General features: G+C 46.4%; 1 protein-coding gene across 1 annotated transcript in view; it reads left to right on the forward strand.

Annotated features, from left to right (window-relative positions):
- Positions 1–3,644: 3,644 nt before the first annotated feature.
- LOC115465140 (GRB2-associated and regulator of MAPK protein 2-like) overlaps positions 3,645–18,283 on the forward strand; it is a 264,342-nt gene continuing 249,703 nt past the window's right edge. The window contains exon 1 of the mRNA XM_030195541.1: positions 3,645–3,756. Within this exon, the coding sequence (XP_030051401.1) occupies positions 3,645–3,756 (112 nt within the window). The remainder of the gene's footprint in view (positions 3,757–18,283) is intronic.

The following is an 18,283-nucleotide window of genomic DNA, read 5'->3' on the forward strand; positions in this document are numbered from 1 at the left end:
TACAGAGGAGCTAAAATAAGAGAATACGGATGGGAAAACAGGAGCAACCAAGGAGAAGCTGACAGAGGGTAAAGAACAGGTAAACTACCAAAACGGGGGTGGGGGGAGGGAGGTTAAACAACACTGCTGACTTCGGGGTAGGCTTTAGTAAACAAATACGTTTTTAACAGTTTTTTAAAAGTTTGATGATCTGGATACTCTTTCAAGAGTCTCGGCAAAGCATTCCAGGTTCGTGGGCTGATGAATGAGAAGGAAGAAGCGTAGAGCGCCTTGTATTTCAGATTCCTGCCCCTCCCAGGCCCACCTGACTGACCCACTAATGCCCCTGCCAGGTTCACCTCACTGACTCGCTCATGCACCTCCCAGGTCCACACCCCTTGCAGTTGCATGCTTATTATGTAGAGTATCAATGGCAGTTTAGTCTTTTAGTACTTTTTTGCATAATAACTGTCACTATTTTATAACTTCCGTGCCCAACTTTGCATGCTGACCACTAAAAATGAGTGTGCAAGTGTATAGAATTAGGGGGACAATGTTTAACAAGATTTCATACATTAACATCCCAAGCCACCTGTATCAAATCCTTACTTAAGCCACCTGCTATATACCAAGCAAAGTCACCCATGAGGAGGAAAGTGAGTCGTATTTCTCCCCCAGGATTCCCTTAGCGAATCGATAAGGAACGAATGGGCATGCATCAAGGAATAGGAATGCAAATGAGCTGCTCGTTGTAGCTCACTTGCATTCTCTATTCCGTCGTTAAACAGTTGGCCAGTCGGCCGGTTGAGCATGCGCAGAGCAGCCAAGCATTATGCTGGCTGCTCTGCTCATGCCAAACACGCCTCCCTATGCCGCCTGAAGACGCCATGCTGCTCACTCCCTCTGATGCGGCTCGACAGAGGACAGTGCAGTTGAGGACACCCATCCAAAAAAAACGTCCATTTTGGCCATCATTCCCCCCTGCAATAATAAAAACGTCTTTTTTGGCAGTGCTTCACTCAGCTGAGAGACCTGAAAGTCTCTGAGCCAATCACAGCTCGTTTAGCTCGGCTAAATGCGTTGTGATTGGCTCAGGGACTTCCAGGTCTCAGCTGAGTGAAGCACTGCCAAAAAAGACATTTTTATTATTGCAGGGGGGGATGACGGCCAAAATGGACGCCCATCCAAAAAAAAAAAAAGTCCATTTTGGCCGTCATTCCCCCCTGCAATAATAAAAATGTCTTTTTTGGCAGTGCTTCACTCAGCTGAGACCTGGAAGTCCCTGAGCCAATCACAACGCGTTGAGCCGAGCTAAACGCGCTGTGATTGGCTCAGAGACTTCCAGGTCTCTCAGCTGAGTGAAGCACTGCCAAAAAAGACTTTTCTGTTATTGCGGTGGGGGGTGGGTGATGAGCAGGGAAACCTCTTCTTCTTCTTCAGGGTTCAGCAGCAGGGTGAAGGACTGCGGGGGGGGGGGGGGGGAGGGGGGGGAATGATGTTTTTTTTAAGCGGAGCATTTTTTTGTTCCACAAAGTTTTATCCAGCGCAGCCCCAACGAGAGGTACAGACCTCGTTAGATTTTCCAGCGTTAAGGCAATTGGAAAAGGTTAGTGCATCTCATTACAATAGGGTTTCCTCACAATTTGCTCATCTGCATTCTGTTTTCGTTAGCTGCTACCACGTCATCGGAGAAAAGTCTTTTCGTGCATGCCAGGGTTTACTACTTGCTCGTTAAGGGCTCGTTAAGGGCTCGTTAAGTTTAGTACATCTGGCCCTAAGCCTGCTGCCTTCTTACCTCCAGTTGTGCAAGCCTGGCATTAGTGATGCCTGAAGAGACCTGTTAACACTTAAACCTCTTTATTAGGAATAAGGGTGAGAGTGAAACTAAAGTAAAAGTTCATCAGAAATAAGAGTAACTGCAACAAAACAACATAACAGCCTTGTAGGCAACATTTGCCCCACCACCTCCTCTGGTGCAGGTCCATTAACAATAAATGGTGAACTAGTGCAATTGTGACGCTGCCTCGTGCCACGTGTGGCTTTTTCAGGTCATCTACAAAAAAATCACCAGAATTTTCAACAGTTTTCTGGCTGACTGTAAAATCTGGGGGTAAGAATGAGAAAAGAAATGTATAGGCTCCGAAAATCATTTCCAAAATGGTCAGCTAGAACGGGAGCAGAAGGAACGAGAGCAGCGAGATGAGCCAAGCGCTGTGGGACTTCAATACAGTGACCCTAAATTCAACCTCCTCACAATACATACATAGTAACATAGTAGATGACGGCAGAAAAAGACCTGCACTATCCATCCAGTCTGCCCAACAAGATAAACTCATATGTGCTACTTTTTGTGTATACCTTACCTTGATTTGTATCCGCCATTTTCAGGGCACAGACCGTAGAAGTCTGCCCAGCACTAGCCCCGTCTCCCACCACCCATCACCCCATTGTAAAAACTGGGAGATTCCACAAAATCTACTAAAATAAACCAAATGATTTTAGCTAGAGTCTTGAGTAGACAGATGTGGTAGCCGCGTTAGTCCACTTTGAAAGGTAATCAATAGAAATAGAATAAAATAAAACAGAGAAAAGAAAATAAGATGATACCTTTTTTATTGGACTAACAGTACATTTTTTGATTAACTTTCGAAGGTCGCCTTTCTTCGTCAGATCAGAAATATGTAAATGTTGGTAAATAGTAGTATACACACACACACACACACACACACACACACACACACACACACACACACACGTGAAACATCAAAGCATTTCAGTTACAGTCTAACAGGATGAGGGTGGGGTAGGTGAGGGACAGGGAGGGCCGGGTGGATGAGGGACAGGGAGATATGCCTGGTGATAAGGATGACAAAGCAGCAGAATTTTATGGTTTATAATGGGCTAGAAAACCCAGATCTTCGTTAAGTCCTGTCTGGTGGGTGTCAAACATATTTAAACATTCTGATTTCAAAGGTCTTCGTTCCTGTTTTGTTATAAAGTTACTTTTTAGTATTCTCACCATAAAAATCATTGGTACAATGCTCTGGTTTTGTAAAGTGCTGTCCCGCAGAGGTGGCATCCTGCCATTTTTCATATGATGTCTAGAGTCTTGCTATCACAGTTTGTGTGTAGAGAAAAGCCTACTGTTGTAATTTATGAATGAAAGCTCAGCAGTGACATCCCTCCACTCCTTTGGGTGTAAGCACGAAAAGATGGATTTCTGTAACACCAGGGAAGGCCCTTAACATCGATTAGTGTCTAAGTAATACCAGGGTCCTGGCTCTGTAGCTTCATCACGGAAGCCACCAGGCGCTCCCTCCCCCACCCCCGGGGGGGGGGGGGAGGGGCATCGCTATTGATGCTGCCAGTGCTTATAATCCTCACTGGGGGCTGGGAGCAAGAAGGAGGATGCAGGAGGTGGGAGAGAGGGATGGATCGGCCCTGTAAAAGAAACTGCCTTTCTTGCCTGCGAGCATCCCATTCGGAAGAGAGGAGGACCAGGAGCATGGCAAGCTGCACGGGACCAGCCCTTGCTCCTGCGAGCCTCGGCGCTCTCCCCTGGCTGGATAGGACGGAGGAAACAGTGCCAGAGGGCACGGCAGCCCCTCGCAGCCCCCGAGAGTGAAGCCCCGAGTGAGGGGCGATGCAGCTGCCCGAAGGGAGCCATGGACAAGCTGGCAGCCGGGATCGCAGAGATCAGCTGGAGCTCGCTGGCTTTACCGCTGGATGTGATCGTCAGCAAGTTTCGCTTGCCCACTCTGGTGCGCCTGGGACAAGGTAGGACCTGGGAAGAAAAGTTTCGCTGTTGCCGGCGCGGCTGCGTCTTTTGATACTAGTTTAGGGGCTGGAGACCTGACAGTTCGCAGGGTTGCTCTTCCTAATTATACGTGCAATCCCGTTCACCTCATGACCTTTTTTCATTTACTCACCAGAATCAATTATTCATCATCACCACCACCACCACCACCACCGACTTTCAGTTATTCATCTTATCCTCAATCAGCTAGCCTTTATTAAAATGTGCTCCTGTCCACCTATAAGAAAACCCCCCTCCCCACTTCCCACCCCCACCCCACCCCACCCCACTCCACCCCACAGCAAACCTGGGGGGTACCCGCCTCCCGGTTTGTGGTATGTTTCTATCTTGGCAGTTGGCAATTAGATGGTATTCTGCTGCTTTCTCCATTATCTATCCCCATGTCTCCTTTCCCCTCCCAGTCCCCCCATACACATATACACACAGAGACTGTTCCCCCCCCCCCAGTGCACATATACACACAGACTCTTCCCCCCTCCAATACACATATACACACAGAGTCTCTTCCCCCCCAATACACATATACACACACAAACTGTCCCCCCAATACACATATACACACACAGACTCCCCCCCCCATACACATATACACACAGAGTCTCTTCCCCCCCCAATACACATATACACACAGAGACTGTTCCCCCCCAGTGCACATATACACACAGACTCTTCCCCCCCCCAATACACATATACACACAGAGTCTCTTCCCCCCCCCCAATACACATATACACACAGAGACTGTTTCCCCCCCCCAGTGCACATATACACACAGACTCTCCCCCCCCCAATACACATATACACACAGAGACTCTTCCCCCCCCAATACACATATACACACAGAGTCTCTTCCCCCCCAATACACATATACACACACAAACTGTCCCCCCAATACACATATACACACACAGACTCCCCCCATACACATATACACACAGAGTCTCTTCCCCCCCCCCAATACACATATACACACAGACTCTTCCCCCCCCAATACACATATTATACACACAGAGTCTCTTCCCCCAATACACATATACACACACAAACTGTCCCCCCAATACACAAATACACACACAGACTCCCCCCCATACACATATACACACAGAGTCTCTTCCCCCCCCCCAATACACATATACACACAGAGACTGTTTCCCCCCCCAGTGCACATATACACACAGACTCTCCCCCCCCCAATACACATATACACACACAAACCCTCCCCCGAATACACATATACACACACAGACTCTTTCCACTCCACCCCATCCCCCAAGTTGCTATTATATTTCACTTAAATCAACCCACCACTCTCCAAATTATCCACCTTCTGTCTCCCTTCTCCAAACACTCACACATCCCATCCTCTGTGCCCCCTCTCTGTCTGACCTTCATTGCACTTTCTCCAAGCTGTTCTGTCTGCAGGTTTGCTTCAAGCAACATTGCATTGTTACAATGAGGTTCACTCTTTATTTGAAAATCCAAATGGGTTTCTCTTAGATCTCAGTACATGGGACTGGATCCACGGGGGCCACTTCTTCTTGTATATTAGCTGGCTCTCCACCTGCTGTTGCTGGGTTATTGTTCCAAGGACTTGCGGTTGTTTTGCTGGAGGAGGTCTTTTTCTTTCTGGGGCCAGAGAACTTGCTGGCCGGACGCTGGAGGTTCCTTTTGTGTGTGTGAAGAATGAGAGTTTTGCCATCTGCACATCATGCCCTGCATGCTAATGGCAGGAACAGCAGCAGGGTCTTGCACAGAGGCATCTGAATGTGTGGGAGGGAAGGGACAGATGCCTGGGGCTACCCTGACCATATATGTATCTATATTTGTAGAAAATTAGCATGGGATCCTAATGGTTCTGACAGGTTTTGTCCTGCACTTTTTATTCAGGAATCACTTTGCTCAGGGTTTAGGCTAATGCTACTTGGATTTCTGAAAATCACCGGCTTGCATGCCCAAAGAAGATATGTTTAGTTCCTGAGCATGATTTCATGGTTTACGTTTATTTCCAACGCCCCGAAATTAACGGTGACCACAGCCAAAAGTGAAGGACATGCCTTTGATGCAAAATTCTCTGAAAAAGCCAAGTTACTAAAAAGGTCATCACTTTTGGAAAGGAGATCACTTTTTTTTTTTTGTAGTTAACAATTCTGATCCTGTAGGAGATGGATGGGTGTGTGGCAGTGCAGCCTGGAGCACACAAAAGTTCCATCTGATCAATATCGCCTACATGTTTGAAGGCTGCATTGAAGGTTTCATTCTCCTAATTTAATAGATACCAGTGGAAAAGCCACAAGCAGTAGACCTTGTGATATTATAGTTGCTGTAATATATGGTATGATTCTGAGGGGAACTCTAAAACTGTTATTTCTTACCTTCCCTTGTGTGAACAGTAAGAGTAAACCAGGGGCGTAGCCAGACCTCACGGTGGGAGGGGGCCAGAGCCTAAGGTTGGGGGCACATTTTGAGTGGCACCTCGCCGCCCCCACCACCGCCACACCTCGCCTCCCCACCGCCTCGCCTTGCCCCCTCACAAACAAATACTTTTGCTGGTGGAGGTCCCCAACCCCCGCCAGCCAAAGCCTTCTTCAGCGCGGTCTCCAGCGCAGCCGCATTCGCTGCCTGCCCCCTGCTCTTCTTTCTTCTTGCTCCTCCTGTACACGCTGACGCTGAGTGTCAGCGTGCACAAGAGGAGCAAGAAGAAAGAAGAGCAGGGGGCAGGCAGTGAACACAGCTGCGCCGGAGACTGCGCTGAAGAAGGCTTCGGCTGGCGGGGGTTGGGGACCCCCGCCAGCCAAACCAGGGGCCTGGATGAAATTTGCAGGGGCCCAGGCCCCCGTGCCCCCCCCCCCCCACAGCTATGCCCCTGGAGTAAACTCTACATCTCTATATATATTTCCTTCATTCCATTATGCAAATGACATATTATTTAAGAGAAGTTTTGACTTAATGGGCATCCATGGCGCTCATTGACTAACAACGTAATTATATACAACTATGTTAAATGAAGCTGTTTTGGAAAGATTAGAATCGTCAGAATGCTTTTCTAATATTATCAGATACCATTTCTTTTGAGTTACTGCCTTTATGATATCTATTACAACGGATGGCTCAGAGATGGGTTCTTACAACCCTGTATTTAAGTTCTGCAACAGCACTTATAGTACATCAAAAAATAAAAGGACAGACAAATCTATATCTCCCTTTATATTTATATATAATGCATCCTGCAACTCTGTTGAACAATTTCCAAAATTCACATTACTATCTAAATGTTGGGTTCCAGGGAGGAAATAGCCAGCTGTACCTTAGCTACAGGTTCAGTTCAGCAAACCATAGTAGGTACAAGCTGAGTTCAATGATGAAAAAACAGGAATGGGTGAGGGTGCAGAGAGGAAAGCAGGAATGGGTGAGGATACAGACAATCAGGAAAGGAGGAACAAATGAGGGTACAGACAGGAAAGGAGGAACACATGAAGGCATAGACAGTCAGGTAAGCATGAATGGGTGAGGATACAGACAGTCAGGAAAGGAGGAACAATTGAGGGTACAGACATTCAGGAAACCATGAAAAGTTGAGGGTACGGGAGTCAGAAACCAACAAGGCAGGCAATCCGCCAAATCCAATGTGGAAGATAAAACAGAGGCAGATCTTGTAACAAACACACAGTCTTTATTCAGTAAAAAGCTCCCAGGTTTTGGGCAGGGGCGTAGCCAGGCTTTGGCGGGAGGGGGGTCCAGAGCCCAAGGTGAAGGGGCACATTTTAGCCCCCCCTTGTGACTTTGACCCCCCGCCACTTTTGACCCCCCCTGGCGCCGCCGCCACCGCCACCACCGCCACCACCGCCACCACCGCCACCACCACTTTTTTGACCCTCCTCCCAGCGTCCCTCCCCTTTCGACCCCCCCTTCCCACTGCTAACAACCCTCCCCCGTCGCCGCCATCAGGTACCTGTGCTGGCGGGAGTCCCCAACCCCCGCCAGCCAAAGTCCTCTTCAGCGCCGGTCTCCGGGCCGGCGCGTTGCTGCTGCAGCTGATATGGAAGGATTCTGTGTCTGTGTGAGTTGTCCTGATGAACATGCAGGACATCAGGACGACTCACACAGGTCAGGGTACAGACAATCAGGAAAGCAAGAATGGATCAGGATTCAGATAGGGAGGAACTAGGCTGGGAGCAGTGACAGGATCAAAGTTTGGGAAATCCATTCATTGTACCTGTAAGGGAGTGCCTATCAACACAAGCTCCTGCTGTTCAGTTGATTTGCCAGAACAGAAAACAGAGAGATCTGGATGTCTACTGGAAGCTTCCCAGCACACTAGCAGGAGCAACTCGCTCAAGGCAGCCGGGTCTGACAGTAATGGTTATTAAGCCCATATGTATATCTATTTAAGCAATAACACAGGAGCTAATTCACTAAAAGTTGATAATGGTATGATAAATAATGTGAACCCGTGAATCTGTGACTCTGTCTTGAGGCCCCTTTCTTCAAATAGCACAAGGAGATGGCTTAAGAATAATGGATGTGTTCTGTATTGATGTGTGCTTTCAGGGTAGGGGAGGGAGGGGGAGAGAGAGAGAGAGCTCTGTGACTTCTACATATTTAGGCAAATATCACAAATGTGCCTTTTGGAGCAATTCTATAACAGGGCACTTCCATTTAGGTACCCTGAGGGCATGTGGTAAGAGAATATTTTATGAAGGAACGCAGGCATCTGAGTAACATTCTTTAGAATATGTGTAACCTGCTACGGACTCGCCTAACGTTTACATTAACTATAGAGATGACATTTTATTTTTGTTACATTTGTACCCCGTGCTTTCTCACTCATGGCAGGCTCAATGTGGCTTACATGGGGCAATGGAGGGTTAAGTGACTTGCCCAGAGTCACAAGGAGCTGCAGTGGGAATCGAACTCAATTCCGCAGGATCAATGTCCACTGCACTAACCACTAGGCTACTCCTCCACTCCACATAAGTGTGAGCACCTAAATTCAGCCGATTCCCACGTAACTTGCAGTACTGTGTAAGTTACATGCATAAGTGAGACCCCACTTATATTGTGCCCATGCTCCACCTCTGTGTACAACCCCCTTGCAATATGCGCTATATAAGTGATGCAGGTATTTACAGGATAACGCTCAGGTAGAATTTTGGCATTTACAAGCCTGTGTTTTGTGTAATGCTCACATATTTTTATGTTTGTGTTTATTAAAACCTTAATATACCGCCTAGACTGTCTCGCAGATCACAGTGGTTCACATCACTAAAAAGCAATAAGTAAAAAGAAAGGAACGCCAAATTAGGATAAGAAAGTACCATTCAAACATAATAAAGTACACCCACAACCCCGTGCACCAGGGGATGAGTTGTCTAAATGGCACCGAAAAGCCCGCGCTCAGTGCTGTTCTATAGATCTTGCCTAAAGTTAGGCGCAGTTTCTAAAATAAACCTTTCCAATAACTAAAATTTGAAAAAAATGCCTGACCTAATCAATTTTCGGAAATCATTGAAGACCTACCTCTTCAACAGAGCATACCACAAGGATCCATCATCTGAACTCTAAAACATTACCGCTTTATCTGTTATTCCGATAATGATCTCTTTATACTTTATGCTTTACTCCATTGTGTTACCCATGTTTATTTATTTATTTAATTATTTATTGCATTTGTACCCCACATTTTCCCACCTATTTGCAGGCTCAATGTAGCTTACATAGCACCATGAGGCGTAAGCCGCCTCCGGTGATGAAACAAGTTCTTATGTAATTACTAATTGTATCTTTTATTCTGGTATGGCGATAGCCACGGCGGAACTGTAAGCCACATTGAGCCTGCAAATGGGTGGGAAAATGTGGGATACAAATGCAACAAATAGATAAATAAATAAATAAATAAAATGTAAGTACAACCATTTACGCCAACTCAAACTTGGTGTAAACGCCCACACTTAACCTAAACGCGGATCGGGCGTATTCTATAACAGTGCGTGCAATTTTTACGAATGCCCATGACCCGTCCATGCCCCTTCCATGGCCACGGCCCCTTTTGAGATCCAAACACCACTTTACAGAATACGCTTAGAAAGATGTGCACGTAGATTCTAATTAGTGCTGATAATTGCTGGTTAACCAATTAAGTGGCATGTGCAATTTTAGGTGCCATAAATAGAATCTGGGGGTAGGTGCCCAAGGATATCCCCAGCATCAGGAGAACTGAAGACCTTCATACATAGTAACATAGTAGATGACGGCAGAAAAAGATCTGCATGGTCCATCCAGTCTGCCCAACAAGATAACCTCATATGTGCTACTTTTTGTGTATACCTTACCTTGATTTGTATCTGTCCTTTTCAGGGCACAGACCGTGTAAGTCTGCCCAACACTATCCCCGCCTCCCAACCACCAGCCCCGCCTCCCACCACCGGCTCTGGCACAGACCGTGTAAGTCTGCCCAGCACTATCCCCGCCTCCCGCCACCAGCTCTGCCACCCAATCTTGGCTAAGCTCCTTAGGATCCATTCCTTCTGAACAGGATTCCTTTATGTTTATCCCACGCGTGCTTGAATTCTGTTACCGTTTTCATTTCCACCTCCTCCCGCGGGAGGGCAATCCAAGTATCCACCACTCTCTCCGTGAAAAAATACTTCCTGACATTTTTCTTGAGTCTGCCCCCCTTCAATCTCATTTCATGTCCTCTCGTTCTACCTCCTTCGCAACTGAAGACCTTCATGTGCTGTAGTCACAAAACAAATGCATAGTGACAAGTGGTCTCATAACAGGCCTGCTTTGGATTGGGGAGCATTAGACAAAATGAAGGTCTCTAGGTTATACAATTGACTTTTATGGGGGTGATTCTATAAAGTAGGCGCTAATGTGTATGTGCCAGTTACATGTTTAAATATCTAAAGTAAAAAAAAAATCTGTTACTGGTAATACATTCATAGAATATGCAATTTTTTTTATTCATATTACTGTAAACCTATACATTTAAAATCCACTATCAAACTAAGGAGATGAAATGAGGGAATCTGATGCACTAAAGATAATCTCATAAATCGCTCCCTAAAACCTAACCACAGTCTATAACAGCAAATGTCACAGTCCACAAGAATGTTCCCAAATCAATGAAGATCAAACTGTTAGTGCTTCCAAATTCAATGTCTTGAAGTAGCTTTAAACAAGCCAAGATATTATCATTTGTTCAGGGATATCCAAAGGCAAACCTCCTTGATCAGGGCTGTATGAAAAAGCCCATGAGGGATACCACCACCCCCTTTTCTTTCAAACTCCAAAGAATAAAGATTTCACCAAATCTTCTATTATCAGCATCAAAATCCATAGGTTAAAATCTGTCCTCAATATAGATCCATATTTCACCACCTGGCGTCCTCGGGAGGAGCAGAGTTGACCTGGGACATAACAGGGATCCCAGCAAGGTCAACCTTAATGAAGCTCTCTCCATGCTGCAGTCTGAAGTTGACCCAAAAGACCCAACTGAAGATGACACAATCGTTTGATAGCACCAAAGAGACTAGTGATGCAAATGGTGCATATGACCAGTGATATTGAATACAAAATGATAGCACGATGGTAGCATGATAGTGACAGCAAGGTGACATAACACTGACAATGAATGGTGAGAAATATAAACTGTGAATGGATATATTCACAGTGCGATTGTGAGGCACCAAGATACTATAAAATGATAACGTGGTTGCAGTTTGGTGTCGTACTATTAAGAATAAATTGTGAGAAAGCAAAATGATATCATGGTGGCACCTTGGTGACTTGACACTAATGAACTATGAATGAACGTATAAACGTGATTTTGAAAGCTATCATTTTGGATTCAATATCACTGGTTATATGCACCATTTATATGCACCATTTGCATCACTAGTCTCTTCGGAGATATCAGACGATTTCGTCATCTTTTAGCAATAACCGTCATATTAGTATTTTGCATTTATAGTACCTTGGCATATTCACTATTAATATGTTCATTCACAGTTTATGTTTCTCATAATTTGTCGTCAGTGTTATGTCACCATCCTGTTTATTTTCGAAGGAGAAGGCTGGTCATCTTCCGACACAAATCAGGAGATGGCTGGCCATCTCCTAAACCCGGCCAAATCGGTATAATCGAAAGCCGATTTTGGCCAGCTTCAACTGCTTTCTGTCGCAGGGCTGGCCAAAGTTAAAGGGGGCGTATCGGCAGGGTACCAAAGGCGGGACTGGGCGTGGCTACGAGATGGCTGGCTTCGGCCGATAATGGAAAAAAGAAGGCCGGCTCTGACGAGCACTTGGCCGGCTTTACTCGGTCCTTTTATTTTTAGGACCAAGCCTTAAAAAAGTGCCCCAACTGACCAGATGACCACCGGAGAGAATCGGGGATCACCTCCCCTTACTCCCCCAGTGGTCACCAACCCCCTCCCACCCCCAAAAAAAATATTAAACATTTTTGTTCCAGCCTCTATGCCAGCCTCAAATGTCATACCCAGCTCCATGACAGCAGTATGCAGGTCCCTGGAGCAGTTTTAGTGGGTACTGCAGTGCACTTCAGGCAGGCGGACCCAGGTCCATCCCCCCCTACCTGCTACACTTGTGGTGGTAAATGGGAGCCCTCCAAAACCCACCCGAAACCCACTGTACCCACATCTAGGTGCCCCCTGTTACCCTTTAAGGGCTATGGTACAGTTGTGGGTAGTGGGTTTTGGGGGGCTCAGCACCCAAGGTAAGGGAGCTATGCACTTGGGACCAATTTGTGAAGTCCACTGCAGTGCCCCCTAGGGTGTCCGTTTGTTGTCCTGGCATGTGAGGAGTCCACTGCACTATAAATGCTGGCTCCTCCCACGACCAAAGGGCTTGGATTTGGCCGGGTTTGAGATGGCCGCCATTAGTTTCCATTATCAGCAAAAACCAATGGCAGTGATCTCTAACGCCGGCGAACTCTAAGGCCGGCCCAAATGTTGAGATTTGGCCGGCCCCGACCGTATTATCGAAACGAAAGATGGCCAGCTATCTTGTTTCGATAATACGGTCGGGTATGCCGCTTTAAGGGGCAGACCTTAGAGATGGCCGCCCATTTAGATGGCCGGCCCCATTCGATTATGCCCCACATGCTGTACAAAGTTGATTAACTGTGAATAAATACCCTGTATTGGAACTACATTGGTCTATCCCCTTCTTTTTGTTTTACACTTGCAACTGTCCCACTACCCTGCATTCTACCCTCCACCCAAAAGCTCCCCCCACAACTGTCATACAACCCCACAAACTGCCCCATCCCCAAACCTTCCCCTGCAACTGCACCACCACCCTGCAAACTGCCCTACTATAAACTACCTACTGTAAATGCCACACTATCCTGAATATTGCCCCCACACTCAAGAAATATCCTCTGCAACTGCTTCACCACCCTAAACCACCTAACCCTGAAACTACCCTCTACAGACTGCCCCACTTCAACACACTATGTCATCCAAATACTTCAGCATCCACCCTCAAAAGCTACCTCTCCCAAACTACCCTACCACCCTACAAACTGCCCTCACTCTCAACCTGCAAACTACTCTACTCACAACCGATGCAACCACAAAATGCCTCAATCCTAAAATCTACCCTTATGCAACTGCCCCACCATCCCACAAATTGTCCTACCCCCCAACTAGTCCCGCACAATTATCCTACATGCCCCAAATTGCCCATCCCATCCCCAATACTTGTAACCCTGCAAGTGCCCCCCCCCCCCCCACCACTACCTCTTCCACAGATATAACACATGCCTAGCAAACACACAATATAGAACAGACACACACATATACATACATGGAAATATTTTTAAATAAATAGGAGGAAATATTTTTTCACTCAATGAATAGTTAAGCTCTGGAACTCGTTGCTGGAAGATGTAGTTGCAACGATTAGCATATCTGGCTTCATAAAAGGTTTGGACAAGTTATCAGTTGCTCTGAGTATTGCCAAGTAACATCTGTTGCTGTGGGCAGGGCCAGAGTTTGCACATTTTTTTTGGGGGGGGGGGGGGGGGCTGTGAGAAGTGCTCAAGACTCAGGAGGTTAGGATTGCCAACTGTTTATCTAGCTTTTTTCATGAGCCAGTAGAATTTTCCATTGATGTCTAGAAGGTAGAATAGGTAATATGCCTGCACATTTTTATGAATTTAAAACCTCTCTCCCCCCCCAACATACACACACACACCTCTACGCATATGAGTGAGCTTGCCTTGCTTGCTTCCATTGTAACTAGCAGCGGAGACTGTAGGTACGATCCAATCAGTAATGTAGCCAGGGAACAAGTTTGGGGTGGGTCTATGGGCAGAAATGTCCTTTTCATCCCTCATCTTCCCCTGTTGTCCACCCCCTTCCCGCCCTCAGCATCTCACCCAACTCATAAATACCTGGAATTGGGGATTCCCAAGCCCTACCAGCTGAAGACCTTCTCCAGTCTTCCGAAGGTGCCGAGTGGCACAGAATATTATGCCACCAAGCTCAGTGACAGCGTTCCTCAATCAAAGTCGGCCTCTACCATATTGACTTCTTGCGCATGCATAAGAAGTGAGCGTGTGCTTGGTGTCAGATGAGGCTCAGGATTGCTGCCGCCGAGCCTACTGCAGAGTTTGGTGGCATGACGTTCTGTGCTGCTGGGGGCATTCAGAAGACTGGAGGAGGTCTTCAGTTGGCAGGGCTTGGGAATCCTTGCCAACTGCAATGGGGGGCACTGCTGCTGGGTGGACCTGAGCCCAAAGTGGGTGGGCTTTAGCCTTCCCAAGCACATCTATGGCTGTGCTCCTGGATTCAGTGGAGTAGAGGACTGAAAGGCAGCTCTAATCACAAAAAGGAGAAGGTGATCTGCAGAGGTTATTTATTTATTTAGGTCGTTTATACCCCACCTTTTGCCGCAGTGTTGCAGCCCCAAAGCGGCTTACAATGAACTAGTGAAATAAATACAGTTACAATATAATAGTTAGGGTCGAAAAACAGGGAAAGAAGGGAAAGGGAAGAGAGACTAAGATGGACGTCAGAAATCCAGGCGAGCCGAGAGGGATGAAGAAGATCCAGGTAAGACAGAGGGGCTGGAGCAGGTCCAAGCAAGACGATCCCCAAACGAGCACTGAGAAAAACAGCAGCAGCAGGCGGCCAGGAGAGAGGCAATGTTTGTGCTGTAGCAATAAAGTTTTGCATGTGATGGGGGATGGAAGAGAAATGAGCCACTTGTAAGATGCTCTAGTTCTAATACATTTCTATGGGAGAAGCAGTTTGAACAGCTGCACATAGTGATTGAGGGATGGCATCTTTCAAACTGCCTTCCCCTCTCATCTCCTCTTCAAATCACAGACATACTGAAAGCACACATACACACACACGCATGTACACCTACACATGCCAATACACAAACACACATGTACAGACACACACAAATATGTACACACATATCGGAACCCAGAGATACCAAGTTACCCAGTTCCAGGCTGGAGACCGTTTGGCCCATCCTGGTTTTGAATGTACATCTCAAAAGCAGGTACAAGTAGCAAGTCCCATAATTTACCAGGATGGGTTGGTCAGAAATCCAGGACTGTCCCAAAATCTCCAGCTTGGAACTGGGTAACCTGGCATCTCTACCAACCCCCTCCCTCCCCCTACACATGTATTTACATGCAGACAGGTTGGAAAGAATTCCATAAGCCTTGCACTACATGCTTTCCTCGCTTGTTTCCTATTAGGTAAAGTCCTGTTCATATTAGAACATAAGAACATAAGTGTTGCCATACTGGGACAGACCGAAGGTCTGTCAAGCCTAACATCCTGTTTATAACAGTGGCCAATCTAGGTCACAAGTACCTGGCAAGATCTCAGAACAGATTTTATGCTGCTTATCCTAGAAATCAGCAGTGGATTTTAGCAAGTCTATCTTAATATAGCTTATGGACTTTTCTTTTAGGAAATTAGCCAAATCTTTTTTAAACCCTGCTAAGCTAACTGCTTTTACCACATTCAATGGCAATGAATCTCCGAGTTTTATTACACATTGAGTGAAGAAATATTTTCTCTAGTTTGTTTTAAATTTATTTAGTAGCTTCATTGCATGCCTCCTAGTCCTAGTAGTTTTGGAGAAAGTAAACAAGTGATTATAGCTCTACCTGTTCCACTCCACTTAGTATTTTACAGACCTCTATCATATCTCCCCTTAGTCATCTCTTCTCCAAGCTGAAGAGCCCTAGCTGCTTTAGCTTTTCCTCATCATTTTTTGTCACCCTTCTCTGTACTTTTCTAATTTCCCTATATCTTTTTCGATGTGATGGAGGTGAACGATTCTGCTAGAGTTTCTGTGTAGGTTGCTGTAGCAGTCCTGCTTGTTTTATTTTCCTCTAGGACTTGGTGTAATATATACAGTGCTTTTTTTAAAGGTTAGGGTTGCTGTAGTCTGAGTCCAGGAAGTTAGGACTGTTATGGTATGGTAAGTGTGCTGTATAGTTTCTGAGTGTTTTCTGCAGGGTTTTATGTTATTTCACAAAGTGGCAGTGGGAGGAGTGTGTTGATGTTTCTAAGGTGATACCAGAATTTGAATACTTCTTTTTTGTGTGGTGATTTGTAATGGAAAACATCCTATATGCAATTTTGGGGAACATGGAGTGTGTGTTACAGAACGGCAGATGCAAGTTTTATATTGAGATTCTATATTTTTTAGATTATAAGCTCTATCGAGCAGGGACTGTCTCTCTGTGTCAGGTGTTCAGTGCTGCGTGCGTCTGGTAGCGCTATACAAATGTTAATAATAATAATAATAATATATAGAATCCAGACTTTGCTCCCAATAGAATGATTTGTTGAATGATACTATCGATTAAAGTGGTAGGTTTACTGGATGGCTGATATGGCTGGGGGTGGGGGTAGAAGGTGTCTTTATGCATGGAAAGCTATTGAGACTTTTTCTCGTGTATCTTTATAGCTAATTTAAAGGTGTGGGGGGAGGGGGAAGAGATGGTAATATGGTGGGTATGATATGCAAAAATGTCACTTTGGCTTGCCCCTTTCCATACCTAGCTAACCTTTCAATAGTTCTATCCAGAGATGCCACTGGCTTGCTTGCCTCACCATCCCCATCTTGACTGGCAGATTATTTGGCTCCGGCAATCTCTGAGGATAGCCAGTGAGGTTACTCCATGAAACCTCCATCCTCACAAATGAAGCAAGCTTTAAATACAAAAAAAAGTCTATGTGAGGGAGGTGGGGTGAGATGCTGAATATATGCCCTGGATTCAGAAAAAAAAAGAAAACCCTGCTCTCTATTCTCTTTGCAGCTTCCCCCTTTCTCCTGCTGGTTTCTCTTTGGCCCTAGGCGTATTGTTGACTTCTTTCCTGCAGCCAGTATGTACCTTATCACAACTGATTCAGACCTCTGATAAATTTTCCCTCCCCACCATCCAGCCATGAACAGTGACATGCCAGGGCAATTATTCAAGCCTGTAGCAAACAGATTTCATCCCTCTTAGGTTGGCTATGGGTATCCCAAGGCTGGCTATTGTAAATTGCAGCCTCATTTGAGATGGAATTGTGAATATACAGATACAAATATATGCCTAATGCTAAAAGTTAGGCACCCAGGGTCCGTTATTCAGACTGCGAGAGTTAACCAGGCTGCCTTCCACAGTCGGCGCTGAGCCCAGACATTGAAGTCCAGGCTGTTTCTGGTAACCGGCTTTGAATATCCAGTTTTTTTGGCTGGTTTAAACATAACCAGCCAAGCTGATATTCAGCACCAGCCAGTTTAGTCTAAACCTGCCAAAGATATCTGCTATTTGGCCACCAAACTTAGCAGGCGATGCACTGAATATTAGTGGCTAGTCAGTTCTATTGCATGATATAACCAGTTATCTACTAAGCATTAACCGGAAGATATTCCCGCTGAATATTGCTGGATAGCCGGTTAAGTGCCATTTAACCAGCCAGGAGCCATTCCTGGCTGGGTAATGGTTTTAAATATCAAGCGGCCAAAATCTAGGTGCAGAACTAGAATTGTATAACTGCAAATCTGTGCACCTAATAAGTGGTGTAGCAAGGTGGGGGAGGGGCGGTCCGCCCCGGGTGTCAGCTCAGGGGGGGGGGGGTGCTCCCTGCCAGCTCCCCTCCCCTCGGCGAATCGACACCCCCCCGACCAGCTCCCGCACCCTACCTTAAAGAAGAATATCGGGAGGCGAGGCACAGCGCCTCGCGCCTGCCCTGCACGTAAAAGAAATGTGGACCGTTGGGTCTTCCCTCGCTCTATCTGTCCCGCCCTCCGCTGATGCAAATTCCTATTTCCGCAAGGGCGGGACAGACAGAGCGAGAGAAGACCCGACGGTCCACATTTCTTTTACGTGCAGGGCAGGCGCGAGGCGCTGCGCCTCGCCTCCCGATATTCTTTTTAAAGGTAGGGTGCGGGAGCTGGTCGGGGGGGGGGGGTGTCATCGTGCTGCATCCGGGGGGGGGGGG

Source organism: Microcaecilia unicolor, chromosome 3, assembly GCF_901765095.1.
Source record: "Microcaecilia unicolor chromosome 3, aMicUni1.1, whole genome shotgun sequence".
Classification (NCBI taxonomy): domain Eukaryota; kingdom Metazoa; phylum Chordata; class Amphibia; order Gymnophiona; family Siphonopidae; genus Microcaecilia; species Microcaecilia unicolor.